This window comes from Fusarium pseudograminearum, chromosome 1 (genome assembly GCF_000303195.2).
Source record: "Fusarium pseudograminearum CS3096 chromosome 1, whole genome shotgun sequence".
Lineage (NCBI taxonomy): Eukaryota > Fungi > Ascomycota > Sordariomycetes > Hypocreales > Nectriaceae > Fusarium > Fusarium pseudograminearum.
In genome coordinates this window covers 1,041,429-1,066,646 of record NC_031951.1, presented here as the reverse complement: position 1 = coordinate 1,066,646, position 25,218 = coordinate 1,041,429, and the positions used below count along the sequence as shown (strand labels likewise).

At 49.1% G+C, this 25,218-nt stretch overlaps 8 protein-coding genes across 8 annotated transcripts, besides 2 other annotated features; 5 read left to right on the top strand and 3 right to left on the bottom strand.

Annotated features, from left to right (window-relative positions):
* Positions 1-414: 414 nt before the first annotated feature.
* Positions 415-1,338, top strand: FPSE_00010 (uncharacterized protein; the record flags this gene model as incomplete). Its single annotated transcript, XM_009253130.1, has 1 exon — positions 415-1,338. The coding sequence occupies one exon, from the start codon at positions 415-417 to the stop codon at positions 1,336-1,338; it is 924 nt and encodes a 307-aa protein (XP_009251405.1).
* Positions 1,339-2,462: 1,124 nt separating this feature from the next.
* Positions 2,463-5,099, bottom strand: FPSE_00009 (uncharacterized protein; the record flags this gene model as incomplete). Its single annotated transcript, XM_009253129.1, has 5 exons — positions 2,463-2,807; positions 2,867-3,322; positions 3,379-4,021; positions 4,072-4,867; positions 5,036-5,099. The coding sequence occupies 5 exons, from the start codon at positions 5,097-5,099 to the stop codon at positions 2,463-2,465; spliced, it is 2,304 nt and encodes a 767-aa protein (XP_009251404.1).
* Positions 5,100-6,229: 1,130 nt separating this feature from the next.
* FPSE_00008 (uncharacterized protein) lies at positions 6,230-7,233 on the bottom strand (the record flags this gene model as incomplete). The annotated part of the gene is made up of 4 exons (XM_009253128.1): positions 6,230-6,617; positions 6,670-6,978; positions 7,033-7,072; positions 7,125-7,233. 4 exons carry the CDS (start codon positions 7,231-7,233, stop codon positions 6,230-6,232), a joined length of 846 nt encoding a protein of 281 aa, XP_009251403.1.
* A 1,696-nt stretch (positions 7,234-8,929) lies between these two features.
* On the top strand, positions 8,930-12,063 carry FPSE_00007 (uncharacterized protein; the record flags this gene model as incomplete). The annotated part of the gene is made up of 4 exons (XM_009253127.1): positions 8,930-9,562; positions 9,612-10,043; positions 10,091-11,015; positions 11,144-12,063. 4 exons carry the CDS (start codon positions 8,930-8,932, stop codon positions 12,061-12,063), a joined length of 2,910 nt encoding a protein of 969 aa, XP_009251402.1.
* Positions 12,064-13,593: 1,530 nt separating this feature from the next.
* FPSE_00006 (uncharacterized protein) lies at positions 13,594-16,600 on the top strand (the record flags this gene model as incomplete). The annotated part of the gene is made up of 2 exons (XM_009253126.1): positions 13,594-13,932; positions 13,985-16,600. The coding sequence occupies 2 exons, from the start codon at positions 13,594-13,596 to the stop codon at positions 16,598-16,600; spliced, it is 2,955 nt and encodes a 984-aa protein (XP_009251401.1).
* Positions 16,601-17,836: 1,236 nt separating this feature from the next.
* Positions 17,837-17,922: a microsatellite.
* Positions 17,923-17,942: 20 nt separating this feature from the next.
* Positions 17,943-19,073, top strand: FPSE_00005 (uncharacterized protein; the record flags this gene model as incomplete). The annotated part of the gene is made up of 1 exon (XM_009253125.1): positions 17,943-19,073. The coding sequence occupies one exon, from the start codon at positions 17,943-17,945 to the stop codon at positions 19,071-19,073; it is 1,131 nt and encodes a 376-aa protein (XP_009251400.1).
* Positions 18,674-18,895: a microsatellite.
* Positions 19,074-19,378: 305 nt separating the features above from the next.
* FPSE_00004 (uncharacterized protein) lies at positions 19,379-21,143 on the bottom strand (the record flags this gene model as incomplete). Its single annotated transcript, XM_009253124.1, has 9 exons — positions 19,379-19,409; positions 19,460-19,565; positions 19,624-19,875; positions 19,929-20,197; positions 20,245-20,437; positions 20,489-20,506; positions 20,559-20,662; positions 20,716-20,726; positions 20,775-21,143. The coding sequence occupies 9 exons, from the start codon at positions 21,141-21,143 to the stop codon at positions 19,379-19,381; spliced, it is 1,353 nt and encodes a 450-aa protein (XP_009251399.1).
* A 2,974-nt stretch (positions 21,144-24,117) lies between these two features.
* On the top strand, positions 24,118-24,561 carry FPSE_00003 (uncharacterized protein; the record flags this gene model as incomplete). The annotated part of the gene is made up of 1 exon (XM_009253123.1): positions 24,118-24,561. One exon carries the CDS (start codon positions 24,118-24,120, stop codon positions 24,559-24,561), a length of 444 nt encoding a protein of 147 aa, XP_009251398.1.
* Positions 24,562-25,218: the final 657 nt, after the last annotated feature.

Genomic DNA, 25,218 nt, shown 5'->3' with positions numbered 1-25,218 from the left:
TTGTTGATATTCTTCAAACTCGATATTCTTGCTGGTGTGGCTGTGTAAATCGCCATATTCACCTACCGCCACCAGAAGCAGAACCAAGCCACAACGACATCTACTCGGCTTATCCTGCCAGCTCACGTACGCGTGCCCAATTACTATATTGTTGCTGCTTCTAGGGAATCTTCAATTCGCTCCAATACGCCACCAGCTCAATAAGCCCGAGACTGTATCCAAACAAGCATTGATTCCAGACAGGATCGATCAATTAGGCTGTTCTTTTCTCGATATTCCCTCATTTTCGTAACGAGGGTATAGTATCACGCGTCAAGGATCAAGACAAAACCGTGTTGATACTACGCGTGGTGTAAGGATAACGCGACGGGGACGTTCCTCAACACTTGTCGACGAGACTGTACTTAGTGGATGATGGATTACAGTCAATATCAACAACAGGGACAAAATACAAATTCGGGCTACACAAACTCGGCTGCTGCTAATAACATCACATCGCCAACGAACAACATCTCCCAGCACCCAGTGCAATCGTCGCCCATTGTCGCTTCCCAGCAACAGCAAGGTCAAACTCAAGGTCACGGCATGTACCAACCACCATACGGAGTGCCGCAGCAGGGTATGCAGCAAGTCCACTATGGAATGCCTGGGATACAGGCGGCCGCAATGGCCGCAACCGCTGCTGCCTCTGGCGCAAACTATCCCTATATGCCTTCGGATCCCAACATGCCCCAAAGCTCACCTCGCACGGGCACCAACGCTAAGAATGATGGACGCCAATCTCCTCGCATGAACAGCATGTCTCAATTACCTGGCCGCAGGATGAGTCAGGTTACGAGCCCCGGCGTTGCTACTGCACCGATGATGAGCCATGCCGGCGCGCGACCAGGCGTCGCCCCACCGCAGATGCCGACCGCACAGATGCAACATCCACAATCGCCCGACATGCCGGCCGCTAGCGGTGCGGAAGAATCGCCCTTGTATGTGAACGCCAAGCAATTCCACCGCATCCTCAAGCGCCGCGTTGCCCGACAAAAGCTCGAAGAACAACTGCGATTGACGTCAAAAGGACGGAAGCCATATCTCCACGAATCACGACACAACCATGCTATGCGAAGACCTCGTGGCCCTGGCGGTCGCTTTCTCACTGCGGAAGAGGTTGCGGCTATGGAACGTGATGGTGAGAAGAGCGCCGATGGAAAAGACAACTCTGCTGGGGAGAACTCTGGGAACGCTGGAACAAAGCGCAAGTCTGAAGCTGGCTCTGCAACCTCGAATAAAAAAGCTAAGACGGACACAGCGAGCCCAGGGGATGACGAAGATGAGGACGAGGGTTAATATGTTGCTTGAGTGCGCCCATGACCCATTTCCCCCCTTCAAACCCCTTTGCGGTTTACGACGTCATGAAAATACGATTCTTACTTCATTCTGCCGGTATCTCATTTCCTAGGCGATCTCAAAGGACCTAAGTGGTGCGAACAACTTTCTGTTAACCTGGTGAGCGTGCCTCACATTGATCAATACTTGGTCAAAGTCTACATGAAAGCTGCGTCTTCCGCACACTATTGGACGGGACATGCTTTTTTGGGAGTCTCATTTAATAAAGCTTTCATCTGGCGACAGGTGTGTCAGATGGGCGTGATCACAAGGGATGTTAGACGGGCAGAATGCATGATCGATACCCCTCTTCATATTTTACCCATTCGTTCAGCTCATTCTCCCAAAGCCTTCGTTATTTCATATTCTCTATTTTTCTTGGAAGGGAGGAGTGGGTGATCGAGACTAGATTGTTCGCAACGCTTATAACTGTTCGCCTGTCTACTCATGGCGATTCAGTTGACGTTTTATTTTATGTACACTGTATGGGAAAGAGGAGGCGGGAAACACAGAAATGCGAAGAAAAGCAAAACAAAAGAAAGAAAGACAGCGCTAAAGGGGGTAGATGATGAGAAGTGCACCAAGCTGCTTGCCTGACTGAGTATCTAGGGCTACGTCTCGCTATTGACCCGAGGTCTTCTCTCGTGTGCGTGTGTGTGTATGGACAGGTCTCTATAGAGTTTAGGGCGTTGGACGAAGTTATTGATGGGTGTCGTGTTTATGAATCAAAGTTTTTATATGATTGTTGTTGATTTTAACAATCTGCGTTGTGAAATGCCGCCATTGATGATCATACCCAGCATATAATTTCCGAGTAGACCAGGTTTGATGCATATGTTGATTTTATATATTCTAGACTAGAATATTGGGTTGTTTATGTTTTATCCCAACTCACGATCAGCTAAACTGAAAGCCTCCTACCCTCTCATATCTCATAAGTCGTGAATGAAGATCGTAATTGCAATAATGTAGGTATCAAACTAGAAATACAAACACCAGCTGAGGAAAGAAAAACACATCACGATACCTGGCCAGTGCATCATGAATGCACAAACTCCAAAGGGAACCGCAGTTAAGAGCACTATCTACATTGAACGCTCCCCGACTCCGCCCTTCTCCAAGTCCTCGATTCGTTCTCGAGTCCATGTCGGTACCCTCAGTGACCATGTGCCACTACTAGTCCTTGGTGCGACGGCCGCGACAGACCGATTGTCAGAAACATCGGCAGAATCTCGTGCGTGGCGCCGAAGACTATTGAAAATGCGAGCGACCGCGCCACCTATGGCACCGAGTTTACGCAGCAAGACACCAAAGGAGCGGGTTTGAAGGAACGTGATGAGGAGCATAAAGGGGACGCAAACGAGTATCATTGTAAGAGCGAAACGCCAGTCTGTTGCCGGAATCGTAAAGACAGTCATGCCAAAGACGGACTGTATCATGTTAGCAATTGTTATCATAAAACTGGCATCAAAGAAATTGGAGAACGTACCGTTACAAAAGTAAGGGGTAGAAATATCATGCTGATCATGGTGAGTATTCTAATGTTGTCACCCTGCTCAATTGCTCTTCGGCTCTCCTTGATCGAGCTTCCGCTGAAGAGCTGATCCCTCAAATTCTCAATCTCCTTTCGTGTGCGCTCATTGCGCTTGAGAACCTCGGTGAGCTCCTGAACAACCTTGTCGAGTTCGAGACGTACGGAGGCCATGCGCTCACGATAAGCTACGCCATCGGGCGTATCAGGGTATCGATGCGACCACAAGATTGGATGCGTTCCAGCCCAGAAACTGTCAGTGAATGTGTCAACATACGCAGCTATCATTGACTTGATGCCCGTGTTGACAACGGCTAGAGTGTTGTACGACCAAAAGTATCGGCGAATAAACGTGAAATGCCTATCTTCAAAGAGAAGCTTGTCACGGAGCTTGGGGTCGAACATGAACTCGGGCTTCAAATAATTAGTAAGGATTTCGAATTAAAATGGGAAACACATTGAAGACGTACAGGAGGAGTGATGAGTTTGGTAATTCGCTCATGGAGAATTAGGTTTCGTTTTGTCGCATCACGATACTCGGAGATGAGCAAGTCCAAGAATGCATGTGGACCATTAACGTACTTGTTATTCTCTTTGATGAACTCTTCCCCTCGAACCGTGTGGGCGTTGTCGGGAAAACTTTGAATAGCAAGTAGCTGCCATGGTCCAAAAGTGTTGAAGACAAAACCTTCGCGTGGACGTTCTCTTCTCAATCGCCAGGTAGGAGCCTTTTCAGGCTCTCCACCGAGAGACAGAGCCAGAACAGAGCCACACTCTGCAATGTCAATGTGGTCTCCAAGACGAGCCTCGGAAGGTCGCTTATCGAACCGCTGCCAGGAAGCCGGTTCTAGAGAGGGTTTGACCACAGTGTAGTACTTGAACACAAAGAAGAATGATTTCTGGCGGACGTTGCATAAGGAACTTGGTACGGCTGGGAGCGAAGATGGGATTGGAGACTGTGGTCGCTCATAAGCACGGTTCATAAAGGCGCGAGTACGGCCACGGTTAGGCTCATCGGAAAGGAGATGGGTGAGGAGTTCAGTCATATCAAAGTGCTTGGACATGGTCAGATGAAGAGCTGCAAGGATTAAAGGGGTGGGCTCTTGGACTATTCTAAGTAATGTTAGTTGCAATAAGATACATGAAGGGGGCTGAGAACTTACGTGATTCTGCCTACTGAATGTTTGTTGCTGTTGACAGATCGAATAGTCTCCCAGACTGTGGGCGCATCTACAGAATCAGCTGAGTTCTCAAGTTGCCCATCACTGGTATCTGACGATGGTTCATCCCCATTCCCATCAGCGCTGAGCTTGACAGGTATGCAGTTATGCCCAACCTCGTAGACCTCAAACGTGGACTGGCTGTACTGCTCCTTCTCGTACGCTGCAAAATCACGAAAGGTAGTGCTTCGATCATTCTCATCTGGGATCTCGGGGCGACGCTTGATCATCTCGTCGAGAAGAACAGTCATCTCTGAAGAAAAATCAGTGCCACGAAGGTGCTGGAAGAGTTGTTTATCAGACCAGCTTTCTAGAGCGAGATGGCTCAGGACTTTGTTGCGAGAATAGTCCTCGGCCTTCTTCGCAGTAGTAATGTCGAGCAGAGGGACGAAGTGTCCGTACTGATCATCTTGTGGGAAGCCGACATGAGGACTGTCGCTTGACGAGCCCATCAAAGGCCAAGACTGGAGGGAAAGAGATCTTCTTGCATCGACACTCTCAAAGGTATCTGCTCGAGGCCGTTTGCCCAACGGGGAGAGGGGGCGGCTCTCTATGGCGAATGTTGGGTCATCACAAGCTCTGAGGGGTGTCTCAATGGTACCGGGAGACTCATGGGAGATGCTGTTTTGGACAGGGGATTCAACTGCATCTATCCGATGAGAGGCAGAACCACCCCCATGATTTGCCAGGGGGTGTTGATGCTTCTGGTAGACGGGCTCAGGTGCTCTGATGAGTTTGTCTAGAGCATGGTAGGATGTGTTTGTGGTCATTGACACGTGAATAATATATTTTGATATGATGTTTAACAAAATGTAAAGTTGGTTCTAAACTATGTGAAACAACTATCTACCAGAATGAATATATTGGGGACGATGGAGGTTTATTTCTACTTCTTCATCCCACGCACCTGATGCCTCTATCGGCGTGCCCCGATGCATATTGCGGCTGAGTCCTGCTCGGTCAACATCCATGGTTAATGCTGTAACAAGGCAGGGCAAGCGAAGATCCATGAAGCAGATAAGCAATGCTTCTAGCGTGCCAAGCAACACGGATCCTAACAAGCTGTATGACTCCGTGACCAACAGTTGCCCATCTGCATGTCACACATTCCCATTCACGGGTATCTGAGACAAGCAAGACCTTATTTTCAAGCTAATATGGTTAGGTAACAGAGGTATCCGATTCAAACACCCCGTTAGCAATCTCTCTTTGAAGAGCTCGCTGTTGGTAAAGCTGATGATTCTCGTGACATCACAACAGTAAATAGATGGGTGGGATGCCAGAAGATCGCAGCTCAATCTGTTCACGTGGAAGGATATATCACTTATGATAGGGCTGTCATGAGTCACAAGCCTTGTTATCAAGATGGAAACTTGCTGGAATCTCAATGGCAGATCGTCAAGCTCTTGAACATGAAATGACAAACAGAGTTTCTAGGACTTTGATAGTGAGGCTTGAAGCAACAAAGGTGCTTGGTAGATCATCAACGCTTATGAGCGCCTTTAAACGGTTGCCAACGGGTATCATGATGGTGGCAGTGCGGAATGGATTTTGAGGCATCTACTTTGCTACCTTCAGCCGTCTGTATTTCCAATACCGTACGTCATGCACCTCCTTCTTCTCACAGCCCGGGCGACCCTGAACATGGATGGTTATGATATCGCGGGGGTAAAGCTTTATTACATCCCACGTGCTGAAAGCCATCATGAGCAAACCTTAGATTATCGCCGACGAATCCTGTCTCGGTAGAGCAAATTCAATTACGTTTAGTATGTCCCGTCCAATGTTGACGTCTCCGACAACGATAGCTTCAATTCTCACAAGGATCAAGATGGATGTTTTGGTATAATCAATAACTGCACATCTTACAGTAACAATGTACACTTTTTACACGTCCGCGTAGTACGGCACATGTCCAATCCTGACGACCACCGACCGTAGCTCCATACCCAAGCCGTCCGTCTGATATCATTCCCTTTCATGTCCTCATAACCTTCTATAAACAATTGAATCCCTGCTCGAATATTAAAAGCCTTTAAAAGCAATGTCCAACACCTGGTTAGTATGAATGCCAACGTGATTCCCGGCGCCATAAATGTGTTTAGGACGCGACGCTGACGGGCTTGGCTGTCGATGCGGCGGGCTTCTCGGCGCTGTCTACCTCCATAGCATCACCGTCGGCCTCAGCCTCAGCCTCGCCTTCACCCTCTTCCTCCTCCTCGAGATCATCCTCACTTTCGCCTTCGATGTCGACACTGCCATCGTCCGACAGCTCGTCCTCATCAGCGGCGTTCTCTCCCTCGTGCTCGACGCCAGCCATTTCTGCGTCTTCTCCGCTGGAGGCCTTGCCCTTAGACTTGGCCTCCTCTTCGGCCTCCTCAGCAGCCTCTTCGTCAGCCTCCTCGGCACCGTATTCGTCACCATCGGCGACAAGGTCAGCCTCGGGTTGCTCAGGAGGGTACTCGGCGGGGGCAGAAGCCTCGGAGTCCCTGAAGGCACGTTAGTTTGAAGTGTCTCCATAAGTCGTTGCTGTTCACTTACCACTTTATGGCAAATCGAGTCACTCGGGGCTTCTCTGCAAGCACATTACGCTTCACCCGCTCGATGATAGGCTTGGCGGGGGGCTCGGCGTTGAGCTCCTCGGAGTCATATTCATTGTTGACGTAGTAACCAACGCGAATGAATTCACGTCCATCGTAGGCGCATGTCAGGAGAATGACGGTGACACCAAGGATTTCGGCATCAGGGATGCGGGAGGTGTTGGGAGCGTCGGCCTCGAAAATGAATTTGTTGACTCCGACAGGAATAGGACCGACGAGAAGGGAGTCGAGTTCTTGGTCATACTGATCGCTGAAAGGTGTTAGAAGAAGCGGTGTGAGAGATCGCGGTCAAGCTCTTGCGTACCTAGTAGCGGACCCAACGTAGGTGAGCTTCCACTCGAGATCTGGTCCACGTTAGCGCTGTGATTTTTGTAGTCTGTGTGAAAAAACACGAACCCTTCTCCAGTTGCTCGAGGCATTCGAATGTAATCTCGAACTCATACTTGTCGATGAACTTGGCAGGGTTGTTCAGGACGTTGACACCCAGAAGTGAGACGACAGACATTTTGATAAAAGGCAGGTGGGAGAAAGCCGTAATCAAGAGCACGCAGTGTAAAAGGCGACTGTGATAGAAGACCGAATAAACGAGAAAAGATACGTAAAATAGTATCTGAGTCTTTGAGACGAGAAAAAGTTGATGCGGGAACAAGTACGATGAGAGTTGTGAGATGCAAGATGCAAGATGCAGGAGGAGGGAGAAGGAGACAACAGAGTGGATGGTGGATGGAGTATTTGATGGAAAGCGGCCAACTAGTCTTAATACCGTAGCCTTAGCACCTGAACTTGGAGGGGGACCAGGAGTAAGAGCAGGAGCATGGGTAAAAGAAAACAAGAGCGGATCGATTCTTGGTTGCGATGGGCGATGACTTGCCCTGAGCGCTCCAAAATGTGAGGAGTGGTAGTGGGACGCGTTAGGCGGTCACACCCCGCGTAGAGAGGTTGCGTTGAATAGAACGCGACTCAAGTGTTGCATTCTCCAAATTGATTGGTTCTCAGGTCCTTTACAGGGGGGTAAAGATACTACCTAGGCAGGTATGTACAGCTATCAGGTAGGTAGCTGGATAAATTCCATCTCAAAGAGCATCAAACAACTTGACTGACGAGAGCATCAGAAACAAAATATGAAACAGTTTATGATATGTAAGATCGGGCCGTAAGCGTCTGTTTTTTCGATCTCGACCCGATAAACCGGGCTTGTATTATCTGACACGAAGATATGGTAGGAAAAACTAGGCTAAAATCCATTCACTCAACTATACAATAAAATCCTGGCAACGAGTGAACTTCCCACCAGATGATCACATTCATCGCTATACACAAGGTAACAATTGAATTTATATCCAAATGTATATATCTATAACCCTCAAAAAACAGCTGCCTCTGTATATACAGCGATAAATGAACTATAATACACATAACCTGTAAAGCAACTGCTTCGTTGTACGCAAAGCAATCGCTCCGCTCTCTTTCACCATCAGTTCTTTCAACTTCCACTTTATATCTACATAGGTAGGCAGTGGATTGATGAGCTGAGAAAGCCTTTCATACCTCGACAATCAATTACAATTCATTATCTTATAGCAGAAACTCGAACCTCTTATTTTTTCCAAGTGTCCTATCACGCGACCCACTAAAGTGCGGCTCTTCTATTGAACTGCCCATTACTGCGACGTCACCGCCTTGACAACACTAAACCTGTCTAGGAGTTCTGCCGTAGCTGCTTTGTTCAAAGCACATTCTTTGCTGGAGCTATCAGACTTTGAGGCGCTGCTCCAAAAAAACATCCGCGCGCAGCTCAACAAACGACAACTCGATCTCCCTCGACACGGCATATTTTTCATTCCTGCCTGTTTCGCCGTTTCCGACTTCGAATCGCGAGCGCTGCAATTGTTCAGCGCCAATCCCTCCGGAGCAAGCTGGCGCAGCTCCTTGAGCTTGCCGTGTTCGCGACAGATCTCACTAGATCGTCACTCGTATCATCAAGAATCGCACTTTCTTGGTCGGGTGCATCGCGCCTCTTCGACTGAGACACCCGCGATCTCTCCAAGTAGCCACCGCTGGTCTTTTTGCATTACCGCGCTTTCGTCGACTCAGACTTGATTGTACCTGGTCCTGCGGTCTCCAGCGACGCGCCCATTAAAATTGCCAACAAATCGCGACCGAGTACATTGCAACACAATCCGAGTCTGAAATTTTGCAGGATGGCTTCCGAAGGTACTTCATGGGGTGCGGAGGATATTGGGGCGCAGGGTGATCAAGTTCAGCATAGTGAGGAACAAGTTGATAACTATGCTCATGACTCTCTTGCCTCTGGTGATGCTGATGCAGCGGATAATGGTACAGAAGATGACGGCGGAGAATATGACCCAGAGTCGGTCACCATTGGTACACCTGCCATGGTTCCCGAGCCAGCTTCTTCGGGCACTCAACGTCAGACATCAAAGCCCAAGATGTCAGGTGGCTTCATAGTTGAGGCTTCCGATGACGAGGATGAAGATGAGGACGAGGACGAAGATGAAGATGAGCAGCCTGCCAGTGCCGTTCCTCAAACCGATGCAGTCTCTACCCAAAACCACCCTGGCCCTTCCACTACGTCTGATGAACACGTTCCTGCAGCTCCAACTCATGCTCCCGTCCCTCCTGCTGTTCCTTCCAATGTGACACCGGTTCTTCCTGGTTTCGGCCCTGTTGATCTCCTTGAATTTCGTGTCAAGGAAGACCCTCGTGGCGATATGGATGCTTGGCAAGAGTTGATTGCCTCTCACAGAGACTTCAGCCCACTGGAAAAGGCTCGAAGTACTTATAACCGCTTCGTAGAGATCTTCCCACAAGCTGTGAGTAAACCTGTCTCTTATATGTAATATATGCTAACGACTTTAACAGGCTGATAAATGGGTTGAATGGATTGAACTGGAGCTGAAATATAACAATTTTGTCGATGTCGAGCAGCTATTTGGAAGATGTCTCATGACGGTTCCCAACGTGAAGCTGTGGACAGTCTATCTAGACTATATTCGCCGTCGCAACGACTTGAACAATGACCCGTCTGGCCAGGCTCGCCGCACCGTTACTCAGTCCTACGAATTTGTGATTGACAACATTGGCGTGGACCGAGATTCTGGTAACATCTGGCAGCAGTATGTCCAGTTCGTTAAGAATGGGCCGGGTCAAATCGACGGGACAGACTGGCAAGACCGACAAAAGATGGATCAGTTGCGCGGGATATACCGACGCGCTGTCGCCGTTCCCATGTCGACCGTCAATAACCTCTGGAAGGAGTATGATCAATTCGAAATGGGATTGAACAAGATGACTGTAAGTTTCATAGCCCCGCTACCTGCGACAAAAGCTAACATAAAAAGGGTCGCAAATTCATTCAGGAACGTTCGCCAGTCTACATGTCAGCCAAGAGCGCCAACATTGCTCTGGACAATATCACCCGGCATCTTGACCGCACAAACCTTCCAAGGCTCCCACCTGCTCCAGGTTTCAACGGCGACCAGGAATTCCGAGATCAAATTGAAATGTGGAAGAAGTGGATTGCCTGGGAAAAGGAAGACCCGCTCGTCCTGAAGTCTGATGAGCCCAAGGCGTACAACCAGCGAGTTCTCCATGTCTACAAGCAAGCATTGATGGCACTTCGATTCTGGCCTGAAATCTGGGTTGATGCAGCGGAATGGTGTTTCCAAAATGATATCCGTGAAAACGACAAAGAGATGGGCACGGAACTGCTAGTGGAGGGCATCAAGGCAAACCGCGAGAGTGTGTTGCTTGCATTGAAGCACGCGGACCATATCGAGGTTAACTATCCAGGCAAGGAGGTCGACAAGGCGGAGTTTGCGCAAGCTGTTCGCAAGCCTTACGATGACGTGCTAGAAACTCTGTACGAGATGGGCGACAAAGTCAAGGAGCGGGAAAAGCTGGAAATTTCAACACTGAAGCAGGCGGCGGCCCAAGATCCAGTCCAAGCATCCATCGAGGAAAACGATGATGACCAAGACAACACACCCAAACGTTCACCCACGGAGGAGCGCATCCTTGCCATCCAGAAGGGATATGCTGCCGAAACACAACTTCTATCCAGGACAATCTCATATGTATGGATTGCTCTGGCACGGGCCATGCGTCGCATTCAAGGCAAAGGTAGTCAAGCAGAAGGTGGCTTGCGCAAAGTCTTCACCGATGCTCGCCAAAAGGGACGACTCACGAGTGATGTTTACGTCGCCGTGGCATTACTCGAGTCTGTTGTCTACAAGGATCCTGTAGGCGCCAAAATCTTTGAAAGGGGTGCGCGTTTATTCCCCAACGATGAGATGTTCATGATAGAATACTTGAAGTATCTCCACTCGAAGGATGACACAACCAGCAAGTCAAATCCATTCTATATGCAGATGAATGAAACTAACAATTTGTAGATGCCCGTGTTGTTTTTGAGACCTGTATCAACCGCCTGGTTTCGAATCCAGACACCTTGGCAAAGGCCAAGCCGCTTTACGCTTATTTTCATAAGTACGAATCGCAGTATGGCGAGTTGTCGCAGATTTCCAAGTTGGAGGACCGAATGGCGGAGCTATTCCCAGAGGATCCCAAGCTCAAGTCCTTTGTAGACCGATTCTCGACTGAGAAGTTTGATCCGATTGCTACCCCCATCATAATCTCCAAGACAGCTCAGATGCGTCCAAAGCAGATTGTCCCTGTGGTTCAACATCAACATCAGCAATCCATCTCACTGCGAAACAGTCCCATGCCAGTTCGGCAGGAACAAAATCCCCGTCCTCAGTATGTTCGGGCAACTGCTTCACCTAAACGGCCTCTTGCTGTTGATGATGAAGAGCTCAACCCACCCAAGCGACTTGCCAGAGGCGCTTCGCCGCTCAAGGGCGCTGCAGGACGCCGCCTTGACCAACAACGACGGAACCAGGCATCGGCGTTACACAGAGACATCACTTTCTTGCTCAACATCCTACCGTCGTCGCAAAGCTATGATGCCCAACGTTTCAACTCTGCAGCCTTGGTATCCATTCTCCGAGATACTGAAATCCCTGACTTTGCTACACTGAAAGCTGCCGGTGGTGGCCAACCGCGCTTTGGCAATCCCACCCATACACGACAGCCATCGGGAGAGTTTGTCAATCGACCACTGAGCCCATACGGAAGGATGTCAGCCGCAGCTGGTGGGTACAGGAACTCGCCATTGCGGCCGGAGACGGGAAATGCCTATCAATCAAACCCGTACCCTCCGCCTGAAGCAAGTGGCCAGCAATCCACATGGCCACAAGCACCTGGCGGATACGGTGCGCCAGCGCCAGGACAATTCGGAGGGTATCGATACTGAGACAGAGTCTTTAACAAGGGTTCTTGATAGAATGCTCAGCGGCGAAAGACTTTGGGCCGGAAATGACACTACCTAATAACACTGCCAAAAAGGGATTCTTTTGGATGATGCTAATGGTTGGGCTGGGATTGTCTTTGCCTCGCATTCTATGCATGGTATGGCGTTTGGGGGAATTGATGGCAGAAGCAAGTGGTGATTGCTATAGGTATGTTATGCTGGGATGATTTTCAAGGCAGAGATTCCTCGCCTACTCATTTCTAAACTTTGTAGCTTTAGCAAGCTCATGTAATAGACAAACCTATTTATTCAAACAACGTGTGCTTTTCTTTTCTTTGTGATTGTAATACTATTTGATGAGCAGAGGTATATGCAGAAGCAGTCCCCAACTGGTTAAGCATGTTGCTATTCCTGACAGCAATGCAACTAGTATTTGCCCTGTTTGTCCGGGTATGCAGTGCAAGCATCCGATGCCGCTACTTCTCTTTTGGTGCTATGTTTGTCACTTATATCACAGTGCTTTGATATAAACAATAAATGCCCCAAACCAAGTAGTGGCCCCTGCATACAGAGCGAAATACAATGCCGTAACTCGTCATTTATAACCACCTCGACATCTTTACAGGTTTGAATTGTATTCTAATACATTGTAAAAGAGCTCTTTATTACGTGTAGATAATGGAATATGAGATTAGATCCTTCGTTGTAGTAAATTTGCATATTGGGAACCTGCTTGGGTCTCGTGATTTAGCCTGCCAGTGCCCGTCTCCTTCCTCAAATCTCAGAACAAATCCCACACCTGCTTGTTGTTATCCGATATCGGTTATGCAGGATCATTAGTGCTTGGTGGTTGCCTACGTGATTTGTTTTTATTTTCTCCAGTTCTCATCCAAACCTCCTCCTTCTCTCCTTGTGCACCTCCCTCCCTCATTGCCACCACCCTAAGAGGAGCAGCACATCTCCCCTGCCTTAGGAAGCTCCCCTAAACTTAGGATTCCCGCCTTCCTCTTTACCTCTTGGGCATTCTTACAGTGAGTCATTAACCCCCTCTGCTCTGTGTGATATCCTGGCTATAAAATCCCCTCTTCCTCGCCTCTTCCTCTCTTCTTCTTTCTTCCCTCATCACCACCCACCACATCTCTTCCTCCTTGAACAAGCCTAGCAACAACCTTTCAAGCTTGGTCAAACATATCACAAACAACAGCTTCTATTATCCTCTTCAAACACAAGCCCCTATTGCCCTGCATCGCATTCTCACATTCGCCAGCTTTCAGCATCTGTATTCTCGCTCGAGCGCGAGCACAAACACCACCTCTGCGACCGGTAAGTCCTTTCTCTTTCATCTCTCCAAAGTTCAGACATCTTGTCTCCTTTGGCTATAAATACCCCCCTCTTTCCCCTCAGAAGTCTCTCTTCATACACTCTTCTTTCACACTTCTACCACACACATTCATCACACACTTCTCCATACTCCAACTTCACTTGAAACACACGCGCACACATCGACTAACTTCTTCAGACTCATCTGTCACCATGTCTGACAGAGGCCGTTCACCCTCTCCGGGGGGTCCCTCAGGGCCTGGAAGACGACCTTCCCAGTCCCCAGCCCGATCTGCGACTGGCTCTGGTAGTGGACCTGCTGGCGGCTATGCAAAGCCCCTGGGCTACGATCCTGCGAAGCCTCCAAAGCAGGAGGACCAGGGAAACACACGAATGGAACTACCTCCAGATGCGTACATCTCCGAGACCAAGAAGGATATGTTCACTCTGCGAAACGGTCGTTTCAACACTGAGGGAAAGCCTGAGCACATCGAGGTCAACCAGTACCGAATGACCAAGTTCGACTTCAACAAGAAGATCTACCAGTACGATGTAAGTATCTATCGAATTCATTAGTGCTGGCCCATGCTAATGACAACTTCAGGTTGTACTTTCGCCTAGCCCTGACAAGATCGGACCGGTCATGAAGAAGATTTGGGCCCATCCTGTTACCGTGAAGACCATGAAGCCTTACAAGCTTGAGATGTGGCTTTTCGACGGTAAGAAACTGGCATGGAGCCCCGCGCTTGTCGACCGCGGTGAACTTCGGTTCAGTGTCGATCTAGACGAAGGCCAACGTCCTCCTGGAGCCAAGCCTCGGGATGGTGGCAAGTTCCTGGTCACTATTCGAAAGACCACCGAGATCCAAGTTGCTGCTCTGCAGGGCTATCTGTCTCACAAGATGTCGTTCAACAACAGTGTTCAGGAGGCACTGAACTTCATTGATCACCTTGTTCGACAGTTCCCCTCCAAGAACCTACTTGCTATCAAGCGAAACTTTTACCAAACTGGTCGACCTGGAGCTCCTCTTCAAGACGGGGCCATCGTTGAAGTCCACAAGGGAACCTACGCTTCAATCCGAATGAGTGACAACTTGAAGCAAGGTGGTGTCGGACTTGGCTACAACATTGATGTCGCCAACACCTGTTTCTGGATTGGCAACCAGCCATTGGACAGGATGGCCTGCAACTTTCTTGCTACCATTGACCCAAACAAGTTCCGAGGACACACTCCTGCGACTCTCAATGAGATCCTCAAGCCGGTCAGGAACAGGAGTGGCGGGTGGGAGTCATCTGATGGCTTCAAGCAGCTTCGCAAGTTGCGACGCCTCAAATTCAAGATCAAGCACAAGGGCCGCCCAAACGAAGACAAGCTGTACACGATCATGGACTTTGCATTCGATGCCAAGTTTGGTGAAGCTGGTCACACTTCTCGCACTCACACCTTTGAGAAGGATGGAAAGGACATCAGCGTCTATGACTACTACAAGAAGATGTACAATGTCACTCTGCGACTTTCCCACCTTCCTCTTATCAACGCTGGAAAGGGTGGCTTCATTCCCATGGAGCTTGCCTTCGTTGAGAGCATGCAGCGATACCCTTTCAAGCTCAACCCAGAACAGACATCTGCGATGATCAAGATCGCTGTTACCCGCCCTAACGTCCGCAAAGCCGACATCCAAAAGGGAGCTGCCGCTCTTCAGATCGGCCAAGATCCTTATCTGAGGGAGTATGGTGTCAATTTCGAAGCCCAATTTGCGAAGACCGAGGCTCGTATCTTGCCTCCCCCTACTGTCAGGTTTGGCCAGGGCACAGCGGAACCCAAGTTCGCTGGTCGCTGGGACTTGAGAGGAAAGAAGTTCTTCAAGCAGAACACCGCCCCCCTCCAGAACTGGGGCTTTGTTGCCTGTGAAGCACCTGTCCCACAGGCTGTTCTTTCAGCATTCGCCACAACATTCAAGACCACTTTTCTTGGTCACGGCGGCAAGGTGATTGGAGACCCCATGCTTCTCAATGCACCTGCCGGCCTGCGTTTTGAACCCGGAAAGCTGGTCGAGTGGGCTCACGAGGAGATCACTCGCCGAAAGGGCTACACACAACTCTTGTTCATCGTCGTGTCCAAGAAGAACAGTGGTACCTACGAGCGCCTCAAGAAGTCTGCTGATTGCAGATACGGCATTCTCAGTCAGGTTGTCCTTGGCAGCCATGTGCAGAAGAACAATGGCCAATACCACTCCAACGTTTGCATGAAGGTGAACGCCAAGCTTGGTGGTGCCACTGCCTGCACGCCTCCTCTGTGGAAGACTCCTACATTCTTCCCCGACAGCCGCCCAACCATCATTGTAGGCTGCGATGTCTCCCACGCTGCTCCCGGTGGTGCGACTGCTTCAGTTGCTTCCATGACCATGTCTGTGGACCCCAATGCCACTCGATACGCCGCAGTCGCTCAGACAAACGGATATCGCGTCGAGATGCTTACCCCCAGCAACATTCGACTCATGTTTGCAGAACTCCTCCCTCAGTGGCGACACAACCACCCAGGAAAGATACCTGCTCATCTGATCTACATGCGAGATGGCGTTAGTGAAGGCCAGTTCGCTCATGTATTGGAGCAGGAGGTATCCGAAATCAAGAAATTCTTTGGAAGCAGCCTCCCCCCCGACAAGATTCCCAAGATGACGGTCATTATCGCCACGAAGCGTCACCATGTACGCTTCTTTCCACAGAAGGGTGACAAGAACGGAAATCCCTTGCCCGGTACTCTGGTTGAGAAGGAAGTTACCCACCCTTTCATGTTTGACTTCTACCTCAACTCCCATGTTGCTATCCAGGGAACTGCACGCCCCGTGCACTACTCGGTGATTCTGGATGAGATGGCTATGCCCGTGAATGATCTGCAGAAGATGATTTACCAGCAGTGCTATTCCTACGCCCGCTCAACCACCCCCGTCTCCCTTCACCCGGCGGTCTACTACGCGCATCTCGCTAGCAACCGAGCTCGCGCACACGAGAACGTCGCAACCAGTGATGGATTCAGAACCGGTGCCAAGGGGCATGAGATTATTCGGGAGAAGCAAGCCCATGGCATCACCTCAACCGCTCCTAACAGGACCGCTGATGCACCCCCCCTGATCCGTCTGGGAGGTCCTTGTGGACAGACTCCTGCTGATGGCGAGAAGCGCCAGCGAGATTTCTTCCGCAGTACCATGTGGTACATCTAACCAGAACAATGGCGTTGATGCAAGCTATGAATGAGATTCATAGACGTGCAACGGGGGACGGACAGTGATGAACAACAATGAACGGTGAAGGATGATGATGGAGAGAGAGAGGCGATCGCTAGGGAGGAGGGACGGGCATGGACAATGCAAGCGATCTTATCTCTGAAGCATAGCGGGTACTTAAGCAGCGACAGCAGTACAGAAAGACAAAAACTAAAAGGGGCGACCGGTTTGGCGGGAAGTGGCGGCGGAGGTTGATTTTACTTGTTTTACCTACAATAGTTCGAGATCAATTCTAACCATGTGATCTGGCAAATGTCTTTTATTGCTTCGTGAAGTATAGGATGCCGAATCGTATTAGCAGGAAGTGCTATCCAAGAACAGTCGAAGCTGTGAGATATTGCAGTGTCTTCTCAGAATCCAGATAGAGACTTGGGCTAGACCTTGTTCTCCTACGCTGGTTTGCTGTACCTAAAGAGATTGAGGGCCACGATAATTTTGCGTGTGTCGATGGACAGTTGTAATATTTATTAGAGGTCCGGAAGCAAAATACTGGGTCAGACAAGATGCTTGCGGTAGTGGCAAATGTCTCAGTCAATATGGACGGGGCCATTTCAGATGCCAACCTCCTTTGCTTCAAGCAGTAAAGCCTTCGGAGATTAACAGTTCAGTGAGAGAGATACATTAAGTAAAGGTCATCAAAACAGTAGAAAAATGGTAACTCTACGAGAAAGACGACCAATGCTAATGACGGAGAGAAGCAGGCAAATCTAGGCGCAGACATGAATGAACTTCAAAGTGGGCATACAAGTCAATGGCAGCGACGTTACTGATATACCGTACCATCATCCAGAAAAGCATAACTTGAGATATTCTACTACATCCTTCATTGTAGGGTAAACACAGACAGATGCTCTGTCTCCAAGCGTGGCTCAAGATCGACGGCGCTGATCGATGAAGTGAAACACGCCCATTCCTAACGTCGACGAAATGACCTCGATGAGATCTTCGGCATGACCCGTTTACGAGAACTAGTTGTCTCAGACCTCTTCCACGAGCCTGAAAGCGGCTGATCGGTGCATCAGAAACCCAAAAGCAGTACTTGGATCCAGGCTGTGCTGATGGATGGTTCCGGAGTCTGGTCAACTTGAAGCATCATAACAATAGAAAGTCTCAAGGCCAAGAGTTTTGAAGAAGAAATAAATACCAACTCTTTCTCGATCTTTTGGTTTCGAATCATCTCGTTCACTCACCCAGTCACTCACTCATTCTTTGTGCATTTGAAGTCATTCAGTCAGTCACTCTTTATTTTTCCTTCCTTCTAGTATTCTACACTGTCAAAATGTTCCCATCACTTTTCTTTGCCAGTATCCTGGCCGCTGGCATCTATGCCCAATCAATCCCCGACCCTGCTCTCACGGCCAACGGGGCCTTCCAACACCTCGGCTGCGTGGCCATCAGGCCTGGAACCTTTCCTCGACAGTTCAACCTGGGCCAGACGGGATGTGCTTCAACTTGCTCATCGAACGGAAATATCATCGGATTTCGTGGAAACAGCTGTGTCTGTGACCGGCTTGACCTGTCCGATCGCCCTATCACCTACCGCGTTGTCAAGGTTGACAATGCTCTCTGTACTCAATGGTGCGACCCAGCCGACAAGTCCAAGGGGACATGCGGAGGCGCCTCGGTGCAAGGCTGGCCCATCTACGATCTATACAAGAGAAACAACGCCCAGATCGTTTATGAGAACTTCCCGAGTGCTACACCAACTCCCATGTCAAGTGCCTACCCTGTTCAGACTGGCGGACCCAAGCCCGGCGACGTCTGGCACGAATGCCCCCCAAACGTTGTCAACTGCCCTTACCGCAACAAGTGTCCCAGTGGGAACTGTCATCCTGTCCACAAGCCCATTGTGAAGTCTTGCTATGGGTGTTCTTACAACGGTACCGGTAACTGGACGGCTCCTACTTGCCCCCCTGGTGGCTGCGGCAATGGTGGTAAGCCTGCTCCTGCGCCCGTGCCTGTTCCCGTCCCCGTCCCCAACCCTCCTTGCAAGAAATGCAACAATGGAAACGGAGGCAATGGAGGTAATGGCGGAAACGGGGGCAACGGTGGAAATGGAAACAATGGAGGAAACGGTGGTAACGGAGGCTCTGGGGGTAACGGCGGAGATGGTGGCTCAGGGGGAAACGGTGGTAGTGGTGGCAGCGGAGGCAACGGCGGGAACGGAGGTAACGGCGGCAATGGCAACAATGGAGGAAACGGAGGCTCTGGGGGTAACGGTGGCAATGGAGGATCAGGTGGTGATGACAGCTCAGGCAATGGCTCTGACGGTCAAAATGGTTCTGATGGAAACGGCAACGGAAACGGAGGCGACACATCTCCTGTCATCGTCAACTCGGCGATCAAGATCCAAAGCGCAAGCTTTATATTCTTCTTTCTAACATTCTCTTTGGCCTTCATTCTTTTATAGGCTCTGGAGATGGTTTTCTTATTCATAGGGGGTTAGATGTGGCGCATGTGTCTTTTCCTTTACACTCGAAGCATAGAAAAGGGGTAATGGGCGGCTGGCATAGAGCTTTGGCTTAATATAATATCACATCACATTGCATCATCGACATGAACAATATTGCAGTACTTGAGTGTCATTAAGCTTTTATTTATTTCTTTGTTTCATTTTACTTTACTTTTAGTGTTGCGGTTCATGTGACTCCTCAAATGGCTGGAAATTGCTCACGGCCTTGTATGATGCCTCTGTCCGCGGTATTTTTAAGTCGCTTAAGCAATGATCTTCTCCTTGCACTCAATACTATAATTTGTCAGTAACTGCGTTAAAAAATTGAGATTGGGAGTACTGACCCGTAGTTGTTCTTGAGCTCGTTCATCAATGTTCGGGCAAGGCTGGGGTACACAGGGGCGACAACACCCTTGTCAGTGATGGTGCCGTCGAGGACCATCTTGGTGGCTGTTGACATGTCAGTATATCTAAGACATCAATCATGGAAGGGGGAGAATGAACGTACCAACACCGCAAGGAACTCCGACCAGTCTGGACATGGCGGAGAAACCACCGGAGCCCTCAGGAGCACCGTACTCAACGAGAGTGGATGTCCAGGTGTTCTGGCTGCCGTCCTTGTTGATGACCTCGAAAGTGTGTTGGAGGAAGACAATGTCACGCTCGCCCTTCTCGTAAGCCATCTTCTGCTCAAGAGAAGCGCAAAGGGTGTCGAGAGCGGTTCCGCGGGGGGTGGTCTTGACATCGGAGAAGACGCCGACTGTGGTATAATATCAGCATACGCTCAGATGACTGGCAAGTATATCAACGTACTCCACTTGAGTCCAGCCAGCACTTGGTTCTTAACAGACTCGTCCTTGAATGAGGTCTTGGAGAGGACAGCCTTGGTCAGGTCTTCCTCGCTTGATGAGTTGGCACCAATGAACTTCTGGAGAGCGTCCTTCCAGGGGATGGACTGCTTGAAGAAGTCCTGATCGTCGGTGCTGAGGAAACCAATGTCGACAAGAGCCTTGACGAATTGAGGGAAGCCGTTGTAACGCATGGTTCCTCGGACGACGGTCTCGGCATCGGGGATTCGGTATCTACTAAAGTTAGTCACTGCCGTTGAATGGAGTACTTTATAACGTACCGCTCGCGGTAACCGGTGCTGTCTCGGTTGCCGTAGGCGACAAAGTTGAATCCCAAGTATCCACTGTGGTAAGGCTGAGCGGTGCTCATGAGGTCGACACCGGAGATGTCAACCAGCTTGTTGTCTTCGTAGTACTTGGCATTGTTCTTGAGGGCCAGAAGGACACCGCGGCTGCTCCAGCTGAACTTGTATCCTGTATATAATTAGTGGCTGAACTGGGTGTAGCAATTGAAGCTCGAGTTACCTAGGGGGTTGTTGGAGTCTATGATGTGGTTAGTTTTGGGAACAGTGAGGCATTGGGACGAATTGCGTACTCTCAGGGGCGGGAAGACCACCGCAGTAGCTCTTGAAGGACTTGATCTTGCCTCCCTCCTGTTGGATACGGTCGATGAAGTCAACGGCGTAAAGGTGGTCGACACTGCAGAGAGTTAGTGAACGGACAGGGGCGATGATGTCTGTCGAAGAACATACCCAGGGTCAACCTATAGTTGTCAGCAAGCTACAATTGAAGCATTGGGGGATCAACTTACACCAATCTCGTTCAGGACGGTGATACCAGCGGCCTTGGCCTCCTCGTGGAGCTCCTCCATAGCAGGGGAGACGTAAGAGGTGGTGACGACATTCTTCTTAGCCTTGATAGCGGCCTTGATAACGGCAGCGTGGAAAGTGTAAGGGATTAGAGAAATGGTGATGTCGTGCTCAGAGACGGCTTTCTCGAGAGCGGCGGAATCGTTAACGTCGAGGCTGACGGCCTTGGTGTTGTCGAAAGTACCGGCGAGGTTCTTGGCCGAAGCGAGAGTACGGCAAGCAACAGTGACGTGAACACCGGCCTTGGAGAGGACCTCGACGGCGGGAGTGGCAACGAAGCCGGAACCGAGAAGAAGGGCTGATTGAGGCATTGTTGACTTTGACGATATGTTCGTTACAGATGTTAATGAAAAAAAGATTCTCCAAAGCTAAAGCAAGCAAAAGAATTTCAAGCACCTCTTTCCCTTTCTTGTCAGTCAAGCTTGACGTTCGTTGGCTGGCCCCGCATAACGAGGGGCAGCAATAATACGTAGGTAGTTCCGGCCATCGGAGAGTCCGGGGGGCATCCCACCCGATGTCGGGCGATTCGCTGGGGAAGAGGAATAAACCCGTAGGAAAGCGTTGATTTGAAACGCTAAATTGTTAAAAGCCTGGGGCTGGTCCAGTTGAATTGTTTTACTATGACGAAACTACGGGTAAAAGTGGACATTGAATGTTGATAGATTATGAGTCCTTACCGGTAACAAGTCCAAAGAGGCATGCGATACCGATGGGAGTGTTGACTTTTCTGTGCTTAACCTGTAGAACTTGTCAGTAATACTTAAAGTTCAAATATGTATTCATTGCTTGATAAGTATAAAGTTCATCAAAAAGGCAGTAGAAAAGTATAATAGGTAATGCTTGTGTGGCGATTGCTCTCTACTATGTTGTCTCACTCGTCAACATGACAGACGATTTCATCAACAACTTAACACAAAGAGCATGAACAATTTATTTGTTCGATTGACTATCCATCTCATGCAAGTATGCTTTAATTGATTTGCCAAAACACTCATTAACATCTGCCAGAGACAGGGATAACTCACCACTGTGGTTGTTGTCATGCGAGAAATGTCTCCAGGCGGCCAGAATATTACTCCAGAAGACATCATACACTTTAAATAAGCATACTAAGAGACGAAACTGTTGACAATCGTTATGCAGATTGCAATATACATTGCATACCATCCTAACTTTATCGTGGGCAGCCCCAGCGTTGAGGCTAACATCTAACGACTAAACTCAATCACGACTTTAATCCAACGACGACCTTGCGCAAGTTCATTAGGGTCGAATAGACCTTGTAAAACTAAAGGTCTTGTCCTGTTCAAATATTGTATCAATGTGCAGACACTGAAAGCCTTGCGGTAGGCTGTGCACTTTGTGAGAATGAGTTGGCAGGCAGTGAGTTTCATCAGGCGCCCGACAACTCTCGTGATTTAATTCATTTGATCCATTATGGGGCGCGTTTCAAGTTTCACAGGGAAAAGGCTAAAAAAAGTGTATTAACTTGGACGTCAGTTTGTTGGGTCAGATAAAAGGCCATTTGGCGGTCACCAGCTTGGCCTTTGGATTTGGAATTAGGCAAATACAAACAAAGACAATACAACACTGCCCCAGAATAGCTCGACTCCAAACACAATTCTTTATGAACCCGCCTTATAATCTTACAAGCTGCTATACCCAGATGAGATTGATAGTTTGCCCCTGTTATGTAACGGGCGCAAAAGTCATGGCCGGCTTCTCAGGAGCTTCTCCCGAGCGAACATCTGTGGCCCGATCCGCCCGCTGACAATTTCAAGATTGGTCCCCAAGATTCTAATTAAAGCCTGTTGAAACTTGTAGAAAAGCTACTGCAAGTTGCCTCCCACCTTCAAGACCGGATTTGGATTCATATGCGCCGCAAACGGAAAGTCGGACTGGGTCGGTGAGACCTGGTTCCCAGCCAACTCTGACGATTTGGTTGATCGATAGAGGTGAAGGATGCCACTCACAACGTGAAAGAAATGATGCGGAGGACAGCAGTCATGGTTAATCTCGTAAAATGTGAGCCTGGAGGGTGGGCTTTCTTACTTCTCAAACACTCCTCGAGTCAGTTCCCAGGTAATGGTGGCTGGGCAAGGCTAACCAGAAAGAAAAGAGGGCAACACTTTGCGGACTGTTGGTTGATAGCCAATTTGCCTGCTGTTGGTTGCGATGGGTATTCCTTGGTAGGAGTGCAGTGTCTTGAGCACGCCCCTATCTTCCCTAACGGGACAACGGATACATCGCAGGCTCTCCAACACATGGACCAGCCTTACTTTACGGACCTGAATCCTCATCGCAAGCATTAGTCTAGCTGCATAATGCAATCTTATGACCTGCCTGATGGTTGACTATAGGCCAACGAGAACCCTACCGCAGCGGTGAGGCGAGTTTGATATGGATTGAAGGTACTGGCATGCTGGGTACAAAGCAAGCCGCCACCGCGGGAAGCTTGTGTCTTCCCTCCCTTGGACTATTGGGGAGTCACTCATCTTCTTTCCTCTTTCCTCTTTCATGTCTCCATCAACTTGATGCTCTCACATTGCCGACTCTATCATTTCATCTTGTCTCTTGTCTCACTTGCTTCTTAAAACCTTATTATTGTTGAGTCCTTATGCCACACCCCATTTGATCGTCGCGACATAACCTCCGATAGCGACACGCGAGAAATCTTAGACATGGCGATGACTCTGGGACAACAAGTCTCAACTTGTCTCAGTTCCTGTCAGCTCATCGAACTACTCCAGCTGGACCACAGAAACTCGACGCCATCAACACACGCCCCCTGGCCATGCAACATCGTCACCTTCGACAGTACCTGCCCAGGTGGGTTGCATAAAAACCGGTACTGATTTAGTAGTTGATACAAATATTAGACCACTCTTGGTATATGTATTGCCTAAGAGTGGACTAATGATTTCGTCTGTACTGCTTCAAGTCCCTATTTTTTAGCAACCCGCCTTTTGCCTCTGGGTGCGATCCACAATCACTTTCATCCATATACATATCGTCTACATGCTACCTGGTAGTGTCTGGAAAAAGACGCGCTCACGCTTCTGAGAGTATTTAAAAGACATGTCTCCGGCACATCAGCGGTAGACACCACTTAAACACGACCGAGACAACTGCAGCCATCAGCTTATACCATCCTCCAGTTCGAAGCCGAAGTTAAGGAATCAGCCTTTCCCACTCGTGTGTAAATGGCAGAGACGATCAATGATAACATTGATGGCGATGCATACTCATGGTAGGCCTTCCTCGCCCCCCTTTGTTACTAAGACAATGTCACTACTTCGACCCTTCTGGACCTATCTTTGTCTGAACCATTCACTGACTGATACGCACTCGACTAGCTGTGCTAGTTGCGAAAATCAGAACTCTGTAGTTTCTGGAAGCAAATCCGATTCCTCTGCAGCCGAACAGTATCAGTCCCGACTTGATGCCTTTGTCGAAGCCCCCCTCCAGTGTGATCCATTCTCAGCCCGAACTGTCAGCGATGCGCGTCTTGGACGATCCTCTATCTTCCTACATACCTTTGATTTGTGGCTATATCATTTCTTCCCATACTTGAATCGCCCACGTCGACACGTACTCGCATTCTGGAACGAAGGGCACAACGTGGCTGGACCTTTTGGGGGACCACCACAGAGCTGGCTGGTTGGAACATATACCGAAGATATCCAATTTGAATTGATTGGTGTCGGCACTCAGTTCGGTGATTACTGATTGCATATATCCCTTCTGGCGTCTCTATATCGTGGACAGTATGCATTGCGACTTGGACAGACACACAAAACACCATTAGTATCGCTACTACAACACGAAAGCGAGATCTTCCTATACAACGGCAAGGTTTCTGTCAAGGCACATGCTTAATGTAGCTTACAGTCATCCAACTCTCAATCTCCTTGGACAATTCGCGCCAAAGTCCTTACTCGACCGGCTCGAATCTACCGATGACGACTTCTACATATCATGTCAGGGGATCTACAAGCGATCACTGGCATACGGCTGATTGATTAGGCGCCTCAAGGATACTACATGTTGATTGCTTTGTCAACTTGCTTGTTTCTTTTCAGTTCTCGTATCTATTCCCAAACTTGATGCCCCCTTCTCCTGCGTCGCTCCATTTCCGAGCCGACACATACTATTTTACTACACCAAGCACTCTTAATTTTCCTATTTTATATCGCTCCCATGCAACTCTTCTGTCACACATCGGCTTCTCTTATATGAACATCATTCTGGATAAAGACATGTACTGTACTACTATTAATCCAATTTTAAAGGCTGTACGCCTCCCCCAAATGTACAAGAACCCCCACGCTCCATATCATCTCTAGTGACGCCATGAACGGTGTACAGTACAGCCCCTGAATGATT